The sequence below is a fragment of the Anser brachyrhynchus genome, assembly GCF_964034855.1.
Source record: "Anser brachyrhynchus genome assembly, chromosome: W".
Lineage (NCBI taxonomy): Eukaryota > Metazoa > Chordata > Aves > Anseriformes > Anatidae > Anser > Anser brachyrhynchus.
Genome location: NC_137704.1, coordinates 17,688,375 through 17,705,799, shown reverse-complemented (window position 1 = coordinate 17,705,799; position 17,425 = coordinate 17,688,375). Strand labels below are relative to the sequence as shown.

At 51.6% G+C, this 17,425-nt stretch overlaps 1 protein-coding gene across 9 annotated transcripts in view; it reads right to left on the bottom strand.

Annotated features, from left to right (window-relative positions):
- CTIF (cap binding complex dependent translation initiation factor) overlaps window positions 1–17,425 on the bottom strand; it is a 154,236-nt gene that overhangs the window by 21,144 nt on the left and 115,667 nt on the right. For 5 of the 9 annotated variants that reach the window (XM_080572150.1, XM_080572155.1, XM_080572153.1 and 2 more), the window contains one exon: window positions 16,734–17,063. In XM_080572150.1, coding sequence (XP_080428276.1) covers window positions 16,734–17,063 — 330 coding nt within the window. The other 4 variants (XM_080572151.1, XM_080572154.1, XM_080572158.1 and 1 more) reach the window with 3 other exon arrangements.

Here is a 17,425-nt window from a genome sequence, read left to right as displayed (position 1 = left end):
CAGTGACATGTCACCTCTGAACAACTTTAACGCAGTGACAGCCACGTTGCCAGTGCCCCAGAACCCTCTCCGCAGCTGAATAATCTGTAACATCCGAGATGGAAACCTCGGTAGGGCTGAGATGGGGATGACGGCAGCCTCCAGGAGCAGACAAAGCGCAGGGAGAACATTTCAGGTTGCATTAGCAAGACTCTTATGCCACAGCTCTGCGTGGAAATGGGGGAAAGCCTTGCTGGAAAAGCCATTAGCAGGCAGCCTTGGCATCTGTTTAGACAACTGGGCTCCACTGCTGCCTCTGGCTGCGTGAGCATCGCTGCACCCTTGTGCCTGATGTGTCCCTCTGCAGAAGGAGGGATGATATGGATTCCTTTGAAAAAGTAGGAAAATCACCTTGACAGAGGTAGGAATTAGGTGTTTTGGACCATGTCTCTCTACAGGCAAGAGTTGGGCTCCCCAGGAGCCAAACTTCCACGGCAGCTGGACTTGCTCTGGGCATGGAGAACATGCAGAGCAATTCAACCAGGTCCCCAAGGAGTTAGCCACCAAAATAGATGAGCTGGACCAGGGCAGTGGGAGAAGGGAAGAGCCATGGGGCTGCACAAGCAGGGACAAACCCCATGTCCCATGCTGTCAGGTCTGACCCACAGACCTCTGGATCGCAAAACCCTTCAGAAACGGGCTGAACCCAGACAGCAGAGCCACTGCCCTGCCCTGTGACCTTTATTTGCTCTGGAAATGCCTCATGGAGTTATACAAAAATAACCCATGGATTGGCCTGCCCCATACTTAGGTGATGAAGTCAGTGCAGTAAGCAAATTATCTTTCATCAATTTGGCTGTATTTTTAAACACGAACTATATTACTAATTTGGGGGTGCCCCGGCCTGTAGATAAGCTGAGTGCATTTACTGGATGACCTTCCTCCAGCGCCTACAGTTTAAAATAAAATGTATTTATACCAGGTAGCAGGGTTGGCCTCACTTCTCCGCCTGGTTTGGGAGAAGAGATCATTAGGAAACCCTGCAGCAAGTGGGGGGATGCCAAGGAGACCTGTGAAGGGGCTCAGACAGGACAAGTTCGGGGCACAACCCAAAAGGCTGAGCACATTCTTCACGTTGGGACCCTCCATGCATGAGAGGCAGGCCAGGGATGGCCCATGCCCATGCACTACAAGGATGGGCACACCCTCGGACACGTCTTGCATGGCAAGGAGTCCTTAAGCTGAAGCTCCTGCCAAGCTTCTGCCAGCAAGGGATGCAGAAAATGCTGTTGGTGTGCGGCTCTCTACTCTTGCACCCAAGTCAAAGCCCTCTTCTCATCTGGATGCACCTCATGCAATGCTATTGCTTCTTGGCCCAGGCATGGCATCTCCTAAAGACCAGGCTCAAGACAGAAGAGCCCCAAGGAGAGGAGAAAAATCCCTCCTCTGCTCCTCTCCTGCTGTTGGTGGGCAGCAGCAGCAAGCAGGACGAGGAGCAGCACTGCATCTTGACCATCGGACCTAAGCCCTTGCTCCAGCACCGACAGCTGCAGCCAAACCCCATCCCTGGGGAGTTTGCCACACTTTTTAAAGATGAGTCCCAAATAACTCTGCCCTAGAGCTGGGCCCACCGACGCATGGCTAGCTGTGTCAGCAGCGAGTTAGAGGGCAAAAGTTTACCATGGGATAAAAATGAGAGTTAATTTAAGCATTACCACCTTCTGATGGAAAAAAACCCTACACATTTGGGCTTGTTGCTCTGTAAACATAGGGCTCTTCCTCTGGCAGCTTTGCTGTTTACTCAGTCATTGTCAAGGAGGCAGGAAATATTGAGTCAGAAATACTGCGCAAAAAGAAATATATAATGCTCGGGTATCAGCGATTGGCGCTATATAAAAAGATGAGAGACGCTGCACTAAATACTTGGTCCTGCTGGCAATGTGCTACAAAAGGTTGGAGCCTTAAAGGGCTGTGTGGAAAGGGCCTGAGATAAATAAAACAGGTTTGAGGAGCTCCCAAGCACGACGGCAGCAGAGAAGATGTCTGCTCCCTCCCTGCATCCTCCCAGAGAGAGCCATTGTGGCACACTCAGCACTGCTGCCTTGTTTCCCTCGGATGTGGGCTGTAATTTAAATAATTCTTGCACTTAGGTCCCAGGTTGGGTCAGGCTCTGGAGCACAGCTTTGCTTTCTGGGGAATACAGCCCAACTAGGTGTGCTTGGTGTATGCAGAAGAAGGTCAGGAGGCGCTTGGGCCCCACTGCCAAAGCTCCTGTGCAGTCTTCATCCATGGTGACTGTGGGACACGAGGGGGGACCGGCAGCTCTTCCACGGGCTCTCTTCCTCTCCTCCAAAAGCAGAGCTCCTGGCCCCTGCCTGTGCCCAAGGACCACACCAAAATCCCACCACGCCATGCCTGCCCAGCACAGACAAAAAGAAAAAGTGGAGCTAACAGCTTCCGAGCAGAGAGCAGGACTTGGCAATAGCAGCACAGGAGACTGAGATTTATTTTCAGTCCTGCGTGGGCTCCCATCACCTCTGTACCCTGATTTCTCGGCTTGCAAGTGGGAACAATTTACTCATCTTCCTCTGCACAGCGCTTTGGGGTGTGTGACTGAGACATGCAAATTGTAACAATTATTATCACTCCAACAAAGGAGCTATTGACATTTAAAGCAGATAAACTCTTTAAATTACAGATGGCACTCTACCCAGCCTTGCAAAGGTCTGGGCTTCACCCAGCCATGAGGTATTTCACTCCCATGGGCTTTCATCACAGCGTTTCCTCGAGCTGGATCTGCAGCCGGGCGAGTGGCACCCATCTCTTCTCGGGCAGTCCTGGCCACTTTGGCAAGAACAGCAAAAGAAACCGGTGGCCTTCAGCGTGGATCTGGCTTCTTCATTGCCACAGCTCTGTGTTTCTGTCATGTTTTTACACCACCATTTTTCTAAACGTGTATGGCAGTGGTCTCCAAAATGTGCTGCATGGTGAAGGTCTGAGTAACCACCACTGCATGGGCACCTACTGGTGTGAAATGCCGCTGCCCCACAAGACCAAAGATCCTGCAGCTGTTGGATAGACACATCTTGCAAGGAGGAAACGGCCAGGTTTTGCCTGCTCTTACTGTGGAAATATTGCTTATTCCTCTCGCATGGAATTGGGCAGGAAGGGAAAATGAGGGTTGGAAAACTCCCAGCCCTCCTGAAGGTTTTCTGGGAGATGCCAGGCAAGCTCCCAGCATCAGCAACATCCAGGAATTTTAAATTCCTCGTTTTTTGGGGTACCTATCCTGAGGCAGAAGATAATCAGAGACTGTAGCCAACAGTAGCGGGGGGTATTACCCATCTGCATACCCAAAATAACCCTGTCATCCCAAAATGAGCAACTGAGGGGTCACTTGAAACCCGTGCCCCCTGTCCCTCCACCACCCCTCCGTCTGGTCCCACACTCGGGACCTCCCACCCGGTGTGGCTGTCTCACGACTGCCTCAGTGAGGCTCTCAGGTCCTCGGTTAATTGTTAATTCAGTCAAGTTTTACAGCACCCGAGGGGGAGCCTAATAATGGCTTTGCAAACAGAGAAGCGTTGCTGGAGATCCTGGAGCACTGTCTGGGTGGATGCTCCAGGATGGCTCAGGGGGTGAAGTAGCCCTGTCTGGCCACGAGGAACAGCTAACACCATTTAGCAGTTGTCCTGATGTAAAAATCTTCTCTAATGAGCCTCTGAGTGGACACACGGTCTGCACAGAGACGGTAGAGTGGGGAGGAGGCAGCCCAAGTGCATCCCACACCTCTCTCCTTTTCTCTCGCAGAGGGAGAAGAACCAGAACTGAGATGCAGATGCCGTGTCCCGAGGGTCAGCGGAGCGCACGGTTCAACTGCACAGCATCCCATTTCGGGCACAAGACATTAGCATCCTGGCAGTCACAAAGCCTCATACCTCGTTACTGCAGGAGCATTTCTTTAGCCAATTTTCAAGTGGGATAATGCCAAGAGCACAAATGCTCTGAAAATAGAGAGAAGAGGTGGGGGCATGCTGGGCACCCTGATTGCTTCACCAGAGGGTGTTGGCCAACCCATCCTCCAGCGGTACCCAGGTGACAGAGCTGTCTTCCTCGTTACTTAATTTTCACTGTTGCCCTTCCTACCCAGCCCCTCTGTGGGTTAAGGCTGGGTTCACAGACACTGGTGGGGTGCTAGCTCAGCTGGCTAACAGCTATTTGTCACTGCTGCTGAAAGCCCTGCTTCTCCCACGAGCCTGGACCTGGCTGGAACAGCTCATCTTCCTAAGGAAGGTCTCAGTAATGCTGAGACACACACATTAATTGACTCGCTGGGTGGTCATCAGAGGAGCTGGGGCACCCATTTGACCCAACCCTGCAGGACACCCCACGGCAATGCCCAGAGGAGGCAGCTCCCACTTCTCAGGCTTGCTCCCCTGGGATATTTCAGAAGAGCTTTGCCACACATCTCAGTCCTGCTGCTGCAGAAGCCCTGGGGCAGATCCCTGCCTGTCCCAGGAACCACAGCAGTGCTGGTCCCCACCACTCCATGGAAAAAAATGAACATAACTCCCCCAGCAAGCATATATGGACTGTTTTGAATTGTTGTTGCAGGGGTGGATGGTTCGATGGGACTCCTCCAGCCCTCCTCTGTGCCGGGGTGAGGTTGGAGCCCCAACACCATTCCTGGCATCCACTCAGGGACCACTTCTGTGCCTGAAAAAACATCCATGCGGGTGGGTTTTTTTTGGTCCAGCTGGAGCTTGTCAGCAGGCTGCATTCTTATTTTAAGCTCCACGCATGCGATGTGGCCCCTTGATAATGCAGAGGTGCCAAGGAGTCTATGGAGATGGGCCAAGCCTGCAAAGAGAGCCATGAGTGCCGCCAACGCTGCCGAGGGGGCAGGTGCGGGTGGGTGGCAGGGGCTCCTTCCCCACCACTCTGCTGTTTTGAGGCTTTTGGGACTTTCCACCTCATGGATGCAACCAAAGCCTGAGCTGACCTCGTGGCATGATGCCGTGAGCGCGGTGCCATGAGCAGCCTCTGTCACATCCAGCAAACTGAGAGGCTCGGGCAGTTCGTGCCCCTGCTCACAAACCCCAAAAACCTCTCCAGGTGCAAGGGCCCGGGATCTCTGAACATCCCCGTTCTCCCCAAGCACCGCCTCACCCAGCAAACTGCCGTGTGTCAGCACAGCAGGGGTACATAAACTGCACAAAATCCGTGCCGTAAAAATAAAAAAATTGCAGAAAGGCTTGGGAGCCCACAGGCAGCTGGCCAGCTTGGTCCGAGGATGGAATTTTCCCCCTGTCTGCCCAGAGCCTGAACCGCACAGTGAGGAGGGAAGCGGAGGGGACGGGGTTAACAGGCTCCCAGCTGGAGATATTCGAGACACCCAGAGTTCATGTCAAGTTTCATTCCAGGACCCTTTTCTAAATTCTTTTGGTCATGGGAGAACATGCTGCAACTGTTTAGTCTGCAGGGAGGCGGTGGCTCTGGCCCAGCATGAGGACGTTGCTGAGCAAACGCACCAGGACTCACAACTCCCTTATCTCTGCTATCCACTTTCCACCCATCTCTCACCACCACGGCCAAGGGGACGGGCACGGACCCGTGGTACCAGCACTGGTGTCCTGCTGGCGAGGCTGCTTGGGGCTCCCTGTGACAGGGACGAGCTGTATCTAACAGCCGCGGCCCCGAGCTGAAGTACCAGTCTGCTAAAAAGCGTCACCATCCAGCTCTGTTTACACAAAAGATCGCAGAAAATCTTTCTTTGGGGGTAATGTTTACAAATCCTATGAAGCCAGAGAGCTTCTACTATAGAAAATGTTGTTTTGACTAACATTTTTTTAAAGGATGTAAAAGGATCTGCTCTGCTCGCCCCCTGAAGATGTACATACCCTACATGCGTTGCAAGCTGTCTGCCTGCGTGGGAAAAGCTGAGCTTATGGAAAGAACCGGGCTGAAAAGCTGCAGAAAACATGACCTGAAAACCCCTCGGTCCCTCCAAACTTTCTGCCTTTATAGACACACTCATGATTACCACGGCACATTCTGCAGTGTAATACACAACATCCCGGTGGAGCCTTTCTATAAAACAGCAGACAGCAGGGGCTGGGATATAGAGAGACGCGGGACAGCACACCTCATCCCTAGGAGCAAAGCACAAGTGGCAGGTTTTGTCTCCCCAGCCCGGCACTATTTCCTTACCACTGTGGCTTTGCACTCTGTATCCAGTTTCACTTCCTGGTGCTCCCAGACCTGAGGCGATATCGCTGCACTGGGTTTCCAGCGTTGTTCCAAACGTTCCTCCCACCCCCTTATTAACAAAATAACGTGCAGAGCAAGTGTAATAAAAAAATTAAAAAAAAACAGGAGAAGAAAGAAAACTGGAGCAATTTATCACTGGGAAGGGAAGAAGCAACGTGGGCAAAGATGATCACACTGGTTTCGGATACTCAGCAAACAGGGCAAGGACAGGGGCTGCACGGGATGCAGTACGTTGTGCCCACGGGCCAAACCAGAGGATGTGTCACAGCGGGGTGGTATCATCCAGCTGTCCTATGCTTTCCTGCGTCCTCAAACCTGACTGCTGCATTTCGCACCGGTAACAGGCCTCATTTGCTGGCCAGGCGTGGGACACAACCTGGAACACCTCTACTGTATCTCATCCCTCACCTGCACACACTGCACACCTGGTCCCACAGTCACTGCTGCTGGAGTGAAAAAACAACCCCAGGAAGTCCCCCGTGCTACTGCGTGCACAGCACCCTGTGTCATGGCCGCCCGTGGCCACGCCTACAGGGGGATATGGCCGAGACCTGTGGGGTCTGCCAGCTGAGCGCGTCCCCCTGCACTCCTGCTCATGGGGAGATGCCCTGGCCCTCCAGCTGAGCAGAGATGTTTCAGGAGCTGGGAGGTGCAATGGAGTGGCACCGCGCTGCTGCTGCCACCGAGAGCACCGACATAACCGCCTGGGAAAGGCAGGGATGGGCCAGGCACAGGACATCCCATTTCACTCTGTTCCCACGAAAGAAAAAAGAAGTGCTGCCCCCTCCAGCGTCCTCCCCAAGCCTGACTGCTAGGCTGACGCTGGCACCTGCGTCTGCTCTGGCCTTGGCAGGGACGGCTCCAGCTCCAGCACCTGCTCCCGTGCTGCATTCCCTCTGTAAAACGTGTAGCTCACACCCAGGAGAGAACTGAGGACAAACAGCCGGGGCGGTCGTTTGACACATGTTTAAGGCAATATAGCACTGGTGTTGCTGTGCTACAGCCCATGGGTTCGGGGCTGTGGGGTTTGCAGGGGTGTCAGCTTGGGCGTGCTCCTACAGTGCACTGTGCTTTTGGGGGCCAGCAGGGCAGCTGGGTGAGAGGGGACGGGGCCGTCTTTGGGCTCGCCTGACCCCAGAAGGAGCTGGCGAGCTTGAGTCCCTGCAGGCCATCTGGGCTTGCACAGGCATTTGACCTCGGCTTGCTGCAAGCCTGCTCTTGCAAGGCAGGACTGGGGGGGCTGCAGGGTGACCCCAGGTAGGGCAATGCCTCGCGGGGTGCTCACCCTGAGCCTCCATTCTGGGGCTACAGAGCCACTGCCGCCAGCTTGGAGCCACCTCCCAAGCTCGCTCCTGTTTTCTGTGTCCCCACTTTGTGGATGGGGGTTCAAAATGGGCACCAGGAGCAGGGATTTCCCAACCCCACAGCTGTCAACATCCCCAATCCCCGGCTCAGCGTGACTGCAGCAGCCTGACCCGGATTTACGTGGGCAGTAGATGAGCTGGCAGGCTGGTGCATTAACTCTGGCTGAGTCCCGGGGCTGGCAAACCACGCTGACGCATCCCGGGGACAGATTTGAGCCTTTCGAGAGACAATGGGTCCTCCTTGCGGCAGAGCCAGCGAGCTGATGCCAGCTTTTTAAAACTCCATCCAGCCTGGTCAAACAGAGGGAGAGAGACCCTCGTGAATTTGCTTTAAGCAAATTGATTTTGAGGCTTTTTTTTCCCCACCTCTCCTAAGAAAGCATGCAGGCTGGGGGTACCCTTTCAGACCCTGAGCATCCTCACCCCCCAGCAATGACTGGGAGCAGCCTGGGGGCTCTCCTGGAGGGCAGCGGCTGCCTGGATCCGGCCGGGGCTGCAGGCAGGCTGCACAGTCCGCAGTCTCCACCTAGAGCCCAGCGGAGTCTCTGCTCAGTGCTGCATCCCTGCATGGGTCCATCCGCACCCCAGGGCTGATGGGGCCTAGCCCCTGTCCTGGCCCTTGGTCCCTCCAGGGTGACAAAGAGCCAGAAGGAAGCACGCACAATGTATTTATGGAGCAAAGGAGGCCATTGGTATTTTTTTAACCATATGCCTGAGCAGTGCAAGATAAAATCTTACCAGCGCAGTGAATTTGAGCTATTCTTTAAACTCCTACAGTTTGTTTCTGCAACTTAGTCCCGCTTTCCAATCAGTCTCTCAAATGGTAAACTACCTGGTGCCCTGCTACCCAAAACTGAACACCTTCCCTGTGCAGAAGCATCAGTGGGACTGCAGCCCCTGCTGCCTGGTGGCTCCTGTCCACTTCCCTGCTTCCCCAAAGGCTATTTGTTGCCTTTTTCTTGCACGCCACTAAAGCCCCACATCCCAGTCCTCATCCCCCTGTTAGTTTCTGAAAAGTGCTAATCCCTGGTGCATCCTCTCCCTGCCACCCCACTCCTCCCAGCTTGCTCTGCTTGGAAATGGGAAAGTTGAAAGCATGCAGCCTGACTTTTAATCCAGGGCTCCCCAGTAACTCCCAGACCTGCCTGGGACCTTCTGCGAGCAGCTCCTGTAATGCCAGCACACCAGCCCACTGCCACACTTGTGAGGGCTTCATTGGGCCCCAACAAGGATGCAAAATAGAATATTTCAGAATCGTGGTGCATCTTCAGAGACACTCCATGGGGAGGGGAAGGGAAGGGAAGGGAAGGGAAGGGAAGGGAAGGGAAGGGAAGGGAAGGGAAGGGAAGGGAAGGGAAGGGAAGGGAAGGGAAGGGAAGGGAAGGGAAGGGAAGGGAAGGGAAGGGAAGCGTGGTGAAAGGGTGAAAGTGTGGCTGATGCTGATCCTGCTGGGACTGCCTGCACAGCTTGCACAACAGCATGTGTGTCAGCATACATACACACCTATACATACTATGCGTATATGTGTGTGCATTAATTTAGAATTGCCTTTGAATTCCCTGGGCATAAATAAAACAAATCCCACCTGCCAAGCTCTGGCTACAGGGCTTTGCATTTAGCAGGTGAGTCCCACAGCCATTCACAAAACCAGGACAGTGCTGCCAACATCTGTGCAGAAATGCTAGTGCCTTTCAGCACGAACCATGCATATTGCTTCCATGTCCCTATTACCATAGTACCCCCTCACTTCACTATCTTCGGTGTCTTTATCCTCCCAACCCAAAAAAGTGCTCCCATCACTAGGAGGTTGTCATTGGCTCAAATAAACAGGGAGCCTGCAGGAGAGGAGGGATTTCAGCTCACTCTTCCCAAATCCCTGTGCTCAGCATGGTAAATGCTTCCCTTTGCACCCTGATTTATTGAAAGTAATCGATCAGAATCAGAATCATCTAGGTTGGAAAAGACCTTCAAGATCACCAAGTCCAACCATTGACTGTCAGTCGATTCTCCAGTACCTAATGCCTCAACATTTCTATCCCAATAAAGGATTCAAGCTAAATTTTACTCATCTGTCCTCTGCCTGGGCTGACAGCAACAGGTTTATGAGCTTTGCAGCCTTCCCGGCTAAACTCCTCCAGAAGCAGCTACCCTGAACATCTCAAATCCATCTCATTCCACCAAAACACAGGTGTGACCGGTGCCAAAACCCACAGGGTCTGAGTCAAGTATTTAAAATCAGAGAGCACAGCATCAAACCATGGAAATGTCATTTTTCGGGCATCAGGAGATTGCACTAATATGACTAATTTGAATGGCTCAGAACAAACTTCTGCATTTGAGCAAGCACCAGACTGATGAGCATGGAGGAAACCCTGCATGGATATACAAGAGGGTATGTAAAAGAGGATGCAATAGAGTATGTAACTGGGTATGCACATCCCACAGCCCAAACCAAGGTATGCAACTGGGTATGTAACTGGGTATGCAAGAGGGTATGCAACTGGGTATGTAATTAGGTATGTAATAGGGTATGCAGTAGGGCATGCAATGGAAATAGTCCTGGCTACTGGCACCAAGGCATCGCCAAAGACGAGGACACACCAGGCTTCGCCTCTGGGTGCACGTGTGAGCCCTGCAAGGGGCCGTGCTGGGCTCTGTGCAGGGATGTGTCTTTCGTTTCTTCTTCTTTTTTTTTCTTCTTTTTTTTTTTTTAAGAAGGTATCAGCCTTCTGTTTGATGTGTTGCTGGCCGCGGTTGCTAAGGGGAGCAGTGTACAATTACAGCCCCAGTGATGTCCTCTCTAATAATATACTTCGCTATGCATAGCTCAGATGCAGACACATCTTGGCTATAAAGAGCACGGAGATTTGAACAGAGGAATACTCCAACTTATGTTACATGCGAAGGGTCTGTGGCATGTTGCTCAACACCTCCCCACTGCAGAAAAAAGCACTGTGGCCAGCAGAAGCCAGCGACTGAAAGTATGACAAGCAAAAATCTCTTGCAGGAGGCCTCCTTGCGATTTATTAAATGCAGAGGGATTTGTAGAGGGGCAAAGAAACCATACATGTATCCACCAAGACATTTTTCATGCCCCTCTCCCTCCAAGGTCCCCAGTTCAGCTGTGTCCATCCCGGGGGCTCGTGCAGCCCAAAATCACCCCTCGTACCACAGCGGTACGTACATCAAGGGACCCATGCGTGAAGGAACTACGTTTTTTTTTTTTTTTTTGGACCTGGAGAAACAGAGTTTGTAGCTACGGTTTGGGTGGAAAGGAGGAGGAAAGGGGGACAATTGCCCCCAAGAGGAAAGCACAAAGGCAACTGGTGCTGTTTTGCACCAGTCTGCTGCAGCTAATGGTTTCCTGGTGAATATCTGTAGTCAGATCAAGTGTCTCAGACTGAATCCCCAAAGAAAAACTCAATGAGGAAAAATTCAAAACCCCAGCACCGAGCCTAGGGCCAGCAACATCTCCCCAAGGCTGATCAGCCTGCCCCACAGCTGCCCTCCCCGCCTTTCCTCCAGCATCCCAGGTTCCCAGCATCCAGCTTCAACAGCAAGGCTGAAATCCGGGACCGAAACACGGAGAGACAGAAGAATTCAAACCAGGGTTTTCCTGACCCCAATCCTCTCGTTTCAGGCCAGGACAGCTGCGCGCCTTTTGCACATGGAGCTGCTCCGTTCCCAGCCGCGGCTGTGAGCTCTGCGAGGGCACACACTGCCCGGGGAGATGCTCTTTAGCAGAGCTGTCTGCAGGGAGGGGATGACACGACAGCATTCCTGCACCACAGCGCTGGCATCTGTTTTGAGATTAAAACCAGTGCCATGAGATAAGCTGTGAACATGTGCAGCCCCCAGGAGCAACCAGGGCGAGCACCCCTCCGACGCGGGCATTTGTCAACAGCTGAAAATATAAGAGGAACCAGGTTAAAAAGACAGTTTGTTCAGCAGTGTCTAAGGGAGATGCTCCACCCTGCGTCTGGGGCTGAGCTGCTGCAATTGGCAGGCGTTTTGCTCCTAGAAAGAGGGACAAACAAGTCCGCTCAGCCCCTTCAAAACAGGAGCATCTGCCGGCGCCATCTGGGGGGGTGAGCGGCTTGGCCCCAGCCAGGGGGATCAACCGGGGGGGGGGTATGGTGATCTCGATTTATCACACCCCAGTGGAGTAATTCCCCAGCTCGCCGGTGCCCAGCGAGCCAAGCTCCTTAGGTCCAGGGATTGGATTAGTCTGAAAGGTGCTGCAGAGACACAAATCCAGCTCCAGAGCAAGCGTTTTATTAGAGTTTTTTAATTAACAGGAAATTATCTGGAAATGGCTGTTGGAAAACATCTACCTGATGGTGGAGAGGTCAGGACTGGAGCTGGGCAATGTTAGATTTTCCCTGATGCAGCCAACCCCCCTGTTTCACAGCTGTGACAAGTCTTCTGTGCTGTGTACATGCATCCGTCTCCTGCCAGGGCTATCAAGCCTGAATGTGCCACAAAAAATGCTGTTTTGGGGCTGATCAAAGTATTTCATAAATCAGTGTGAATGCATCTGATTATTTTGGTTGGAAAAAGAAACTGTGTTTGGAGAAAGTAAAAATGCTTCACTCCCAGAAACGAAATGTTAAATTATTTAATTTAACCTAACGTGCTTTTCATTTGTACTGACCTTTTGCCCCACCAGGATATTTTTAAAAGATGTGCAGTTTTGAGTGGAGCAACCCCTTTTGCATTCCTCTGTGCTGTTGCACATGAAAGCAGTTACCCACACAGCCTGCTCACTCTTTGCATTTGATTTCTTTGCAGCTTTCCAAGGCAGATGTCACGCTCCCTCCCTGTGCACCGAGCACTGTGAGGCTGGTTACACATTCCTGGGAAGCACTTAGGGACTCTCTGGAGAAATGAGATATATTATTTATCCTGCACTCCAGCCACGAAGAGCTAAATGTGAATCCATTCATTACTGCACATGATGCTGCACCATAAATCAGCTCACTAGGCCTGATGGTAAGGGTGGCGGTGCTGTGACAAGAGGGCAAGTTGGAAGGGTCCTCCCTAGCCCAGCGGGGCTGCCATCCTCCTCTCCTTTTGGGTAACGTCCTGCTGCTTCTGGCCATCGCTGCTGGACCCTGCTTTAGCTCTGCTCTTTCTATCTTTTTTATATTGCTCAGTCAAACCCATCTGTTGTGTCCAGGGCAATAAGAAAAGCAACGTGGAGTTACCCTAGCTTACAATAAATACTGATTTTAATTATTTTATTTTGTTTCTTCTTTGCCTGTTTCCCTTGTTGCTGAATGTCACCATCATCCAAAACCAAAGAACAACACAGGTTCACCCCGGCACAGCTGCTGTAACAGCCTGCTGAGCAGCTCCCAGCTGTTTCAGTTGCAGTAAATAATGAAAGCAAGGTGACACCGGATCTCAGGTCTGCTCTGTGACTTACGACACCTTGCCAGGGGGGTACCTCCTCCCAGCCATCCCTGGGGAAAGCAAGGGTTCTGCCACATCTGCACACAGACTACTGCAAAAAAAACAAAAAAACAAAAAAACAAAAAACTGATATTGGTTGGGATTAGTGGTAACAGAAATGTGCACATTTCTCCTTGTAGGCTTTTTCCAATGTTTTAATGCACAGGGCTAGCCTCCCTGTGCTGTGCATGGCAGTGCGCTGAGACACACAGACAGTAACGATCCCACTTGTTCCTGAAGATGCAAGGAGAAATTCCTGGTAACCCTGCCAGGGAACCCTGTGACAAACGGGTCACCAGAACTCATCCCCGTTCGGTGATTTCATCTTTACGGAAGGCCAACACCTGAACTCGCTGTCTTCTCCTGCCACGCACAATTTCGCTCAGCTCTGGTGCAGACACCGGGCTATTCCCTGGGAACCTATTTTTTAAAACCTATCTTTAGGGCAAAATTATTTCTGCAGCAGGGCGATTATGTGACTTATGCGCAGTTCTGTCGGTGGTTGAACTGCCTGAGTCATGCAATCCGTGTATCAGCTGTGGAGCCTTAAAAACCTCTAATCCCAGGAAAAGGAAAATAACCTAACATTAAAAAGCACTACTATTTAAAAAATGACAAGTGTATTGGGCAGTTATGTGGTGCTTAGCCATAAAACTGAACTTAAGAAGCCCTCCTCCATCATGGCCAAAGGAAATAAAAGAGACAGATGGTTTCCTTGAGTGTCTGGTGGCCACAGAGCTCCCTGTCCACAGATGCTCTGGCTGTCAGGTGAGAAAGGACTCATCCTGCCCACCTCTGTGCATCCTAGGGCAGTGCTGCATGCCCACACTCTCCTGCTTCCGTGCCCACGACCATCCCCAGCTGCCTCTCAAGGTCTTGGCTGCAAAGATGCTTGAGAAATGCTGTTCTCACCTAACTGCAATGAATTCAGGGATGGATTCACCCAGAGGGTGCTGGTCACTGCACACAGCAGCCACCCATTGGGGATGAGCCGGTGGCAGGAACCATGTGCCTTGGCTGCACTCGTCTTGCACCAAGACCATGTTTTCCTCCTTAAAAATAGCTTTCTTCCCCTTAAAAGGAGATAACATCTTGATTTAAAGCCAATAAAAATGGGAGGAGCAGCCCAGTGACTCGCCTGCTCCCCACTTTCAAACTGCTTTGCAGGGAGCAGGAGAAATGGTGGGCACGGCTGCTGTGCCCCAAACACCAGGACATGCCTGGTAAGCAACATTTGGGATGTTTGGATGCCCTAAATGACACCCCCATTAGCTGGATCTGCTCCTCAGTCTGGGTTCAGGGCACTGAAGCCTTGGTTGGCCCAGGACAAAGACACAAGGGCTGGTGGGAAGGACAACTCCAGCCTCACCAGCAGGCTGGGACTTTTGATGAGCAGCCACTGGCCAGGAGAGCCCTGAGGAGTTGCTGCTCCAGTGGTGACACGCAGAAATGTCTTCACCCCTTCTCAGCTCATCCAGCACCGCAGCTCCCAGCAGCTCCATGGGGTGGGCACTGGCTCTTCTCACCCTGACAGCCCTGCAGGAAACAGTCCTCCCTGCAGGGAACAGTCCTCCCTGCACGCCTTTGCATCTCGCTAGGCTTCGCTTCCAGCAGATTAAATCCCTCCTAGTTGCTTACGAGTGAAGAGCATTTGTAGGTATCCGCCTTTTCCCTCTCTTAGTTTTACATATCTTGTTTTGGCCTTCGCAGACTTTTGGAGAGAGCCTTTGACATTGGTCTTCACAAGAGGATGCAAACTCCTGTAATTTGGGCTCTGATCTGAGATGAGAGAACCTGAGCTCAGATCTTGCACCACTGTGGGTTGTTGCACAGGTGGCCTCACCTGGAGCGCTCAGTCTCTCCACATCATCCCTCGCCTACTGTAAAGCAGAGGGAAAACTCTCACCCTTCTTGGAGTCACATCTCCTCGGACTTATGTGCAAGTTGGATCCAGGTGGGCTTTCTAAACCCTGCTCTACCATTCTGGCTACATCCTGGTTTCCTCCAAACTCCTGCCCTAGCAGCCTGCACGCCTGTTCTTTGTAGTCACGTAGCATCTCCCTGCTACGACATCATGTGAAACTGCAGATACTCCTCTCATCACCTTTGTCCCTTCCCTCCCCATCCTCAGTCCTTCCAGCAGCTATAGTCGCAAAAGCAAGAGCAGGTACTCAAATGAAAATATCAAGAGATTCGAGAAGAAATACAAGCTGGCTTTTGTGAGGCTTGTTTATGAAGCCACATCAGCTTGTGTCAATGGAAACAGAAAAAAACAGCTGAGCGCCCTGGTTGCAGGGCCCAGAATTACTGCAAACAAGGGAAACCAAGGCAGAGGGAGATGGAAAGACCTGCCCAAGGTAAAAGACTGATCACTAGCACAGCAAACTTAAGAGCCCTGAATCTGGTAGACAACCAAACCTACCAGACAACTGGCTATCAGCTTTCCTCTCATTTCCATATGAAAATCATTTGCCAGAAACATTTTCCTTAAAATATGCATTTCTAGGCCAAGCTTCCATTTCTGGAAATAAATAAATAAATCCCAATATCCCCAGTGAGCACCACTGTTCTGGATGCTGCTGCCCACAGACAGCAACGTTGGTGGAGGTGGCAGAAGATGACAGCTTCTTCCCTCCCATCCCTGTAAATACAGCTGGCAGCCCTTTGCCTACTGATCGGACATGAGAAGGTATCTGGAGGGCAGGAAGACTTCTCCTTCCAACACCTCCTCCACAGCAGGATCAGAAGCACGAGTGGCTGCCACACGCCACTTGCCCAAAAGCTGTGTTTGGCCCCCACCAGGTACACACAGGCACAGCAAGGAGGGCAGGCAGGTGTGCCAAAAAAACGGCACAATTCTGAATATCGAGCATGTGTGGAGAACAGTCACAGAGAAAACGAGAGCTACTTGTACGCACATGCTCCAGATGAACTGTGTGTGTAAGCAAGTGGCCAAACAGAAATGCAAATTAAAGTGAAGATGCAAATTTGTGCTTTCATCTCTGCACAACCTGTCTCCAGAGAGGCAGAAAGACGGAGGTCTATGTGACACCCTCTCCAGAAAGCACACTCCCACCTCAACTTTGCTGTCGCTGATGGTTTTTGGAGCAGAACAACCAACCAGTGCTGCCTATACTACTAAGCAAGTCACTCAAAATAATTAGCAAATACACAAATCATTAATGTCCAGGGTGCAATGAGAAACCAGGAGCAAGCCCTTCTGCCAGGTGATACGGCCAACAGCCTTCCCAGGGACCATGACTTAATGTGATACCCATGGTGCTGAGAGGTGTGGGGAAAACAGCAAGAGAGCCCAAAAGAGCAGCAACGACCCTTCACTTTAAGTGCCAAGCTCACTTCTCTTCATGTCACGAGGATGCTGCCACAAGCAACCCACTCCTTTCACAGATGGGCCCTGCCGTGACATCCTGTATTTCCACGTACAGCTCCTGAAATGGGAATGAAGAGCAACTGGATGATGCCTGCGGTGTAACAATGTCTACAGTAACTATTAAAGGTGGGCACAAATGAAATGCAGAAACACTTCTCTTCTCATTACCTGGGCTTAAAAGAAATTTGGTAAAAGCTCAGCTCCTGCCCAAATGCATGGTAAGACCCGGCGGGGTGAAGCTGCAAGCACCTAACCAAATAATTTCATCTAATTACCTGCAACATGTTGAGGAGCAGACTCCGGAATTTGGTTCCTTCCACCATAAAGAGGGCCATTTTGTCACAGAGTTTGGCTGCTGTGGAAGCAAAGCTGCGGTCTGTCACCGCTTTCTGGTAGATGGTCTTAACTATCTCCCCCAGCATCTCCTCAGAGTTGGTGGAGTTCTGGGCCTCCTCCATGAAGGTGGTGAGCTTGGAGTCAACATCACTGCTGTTGTTCTTCATGCTGTTAAGGATTTCAATTAATTTGTCCATTTTGTTCTTTTCAGGATTGGTGGTTTCAACCGTGACTTCGTCCTGGTCCGTGAAAAGGGAAAGACAAGGCGTCTGTTACACAAGGAGAAAACAGATGTATCAGCCCTTGTCCTTCCACAAACAGCAAAGGGGGAAAGGGGACTGGGGAGACATATAAACAGACCTAGAAAAATCAGAGCATACTCTAGAGGTACAATGGTCTCATCTCAGCATTGAAAGCCACAAGTGCATGAGTCCTGACCCAGAAATCTTCTGTTTCCCCATTTCCCGCAGTACGCAATCCCAGAGTCTTCCTCCTCAGCTCAGGGAGAAGTTGTGCTTGAGGGCTCTGAGCCAGGATGCCAAGGTCAGATCACCCCGACTGCCTTCACAGTCTCAGACAGGTTTCTGGCCATGTCTGCTCAGCTTCCCATCTGGAACATGGTAGTAATGGT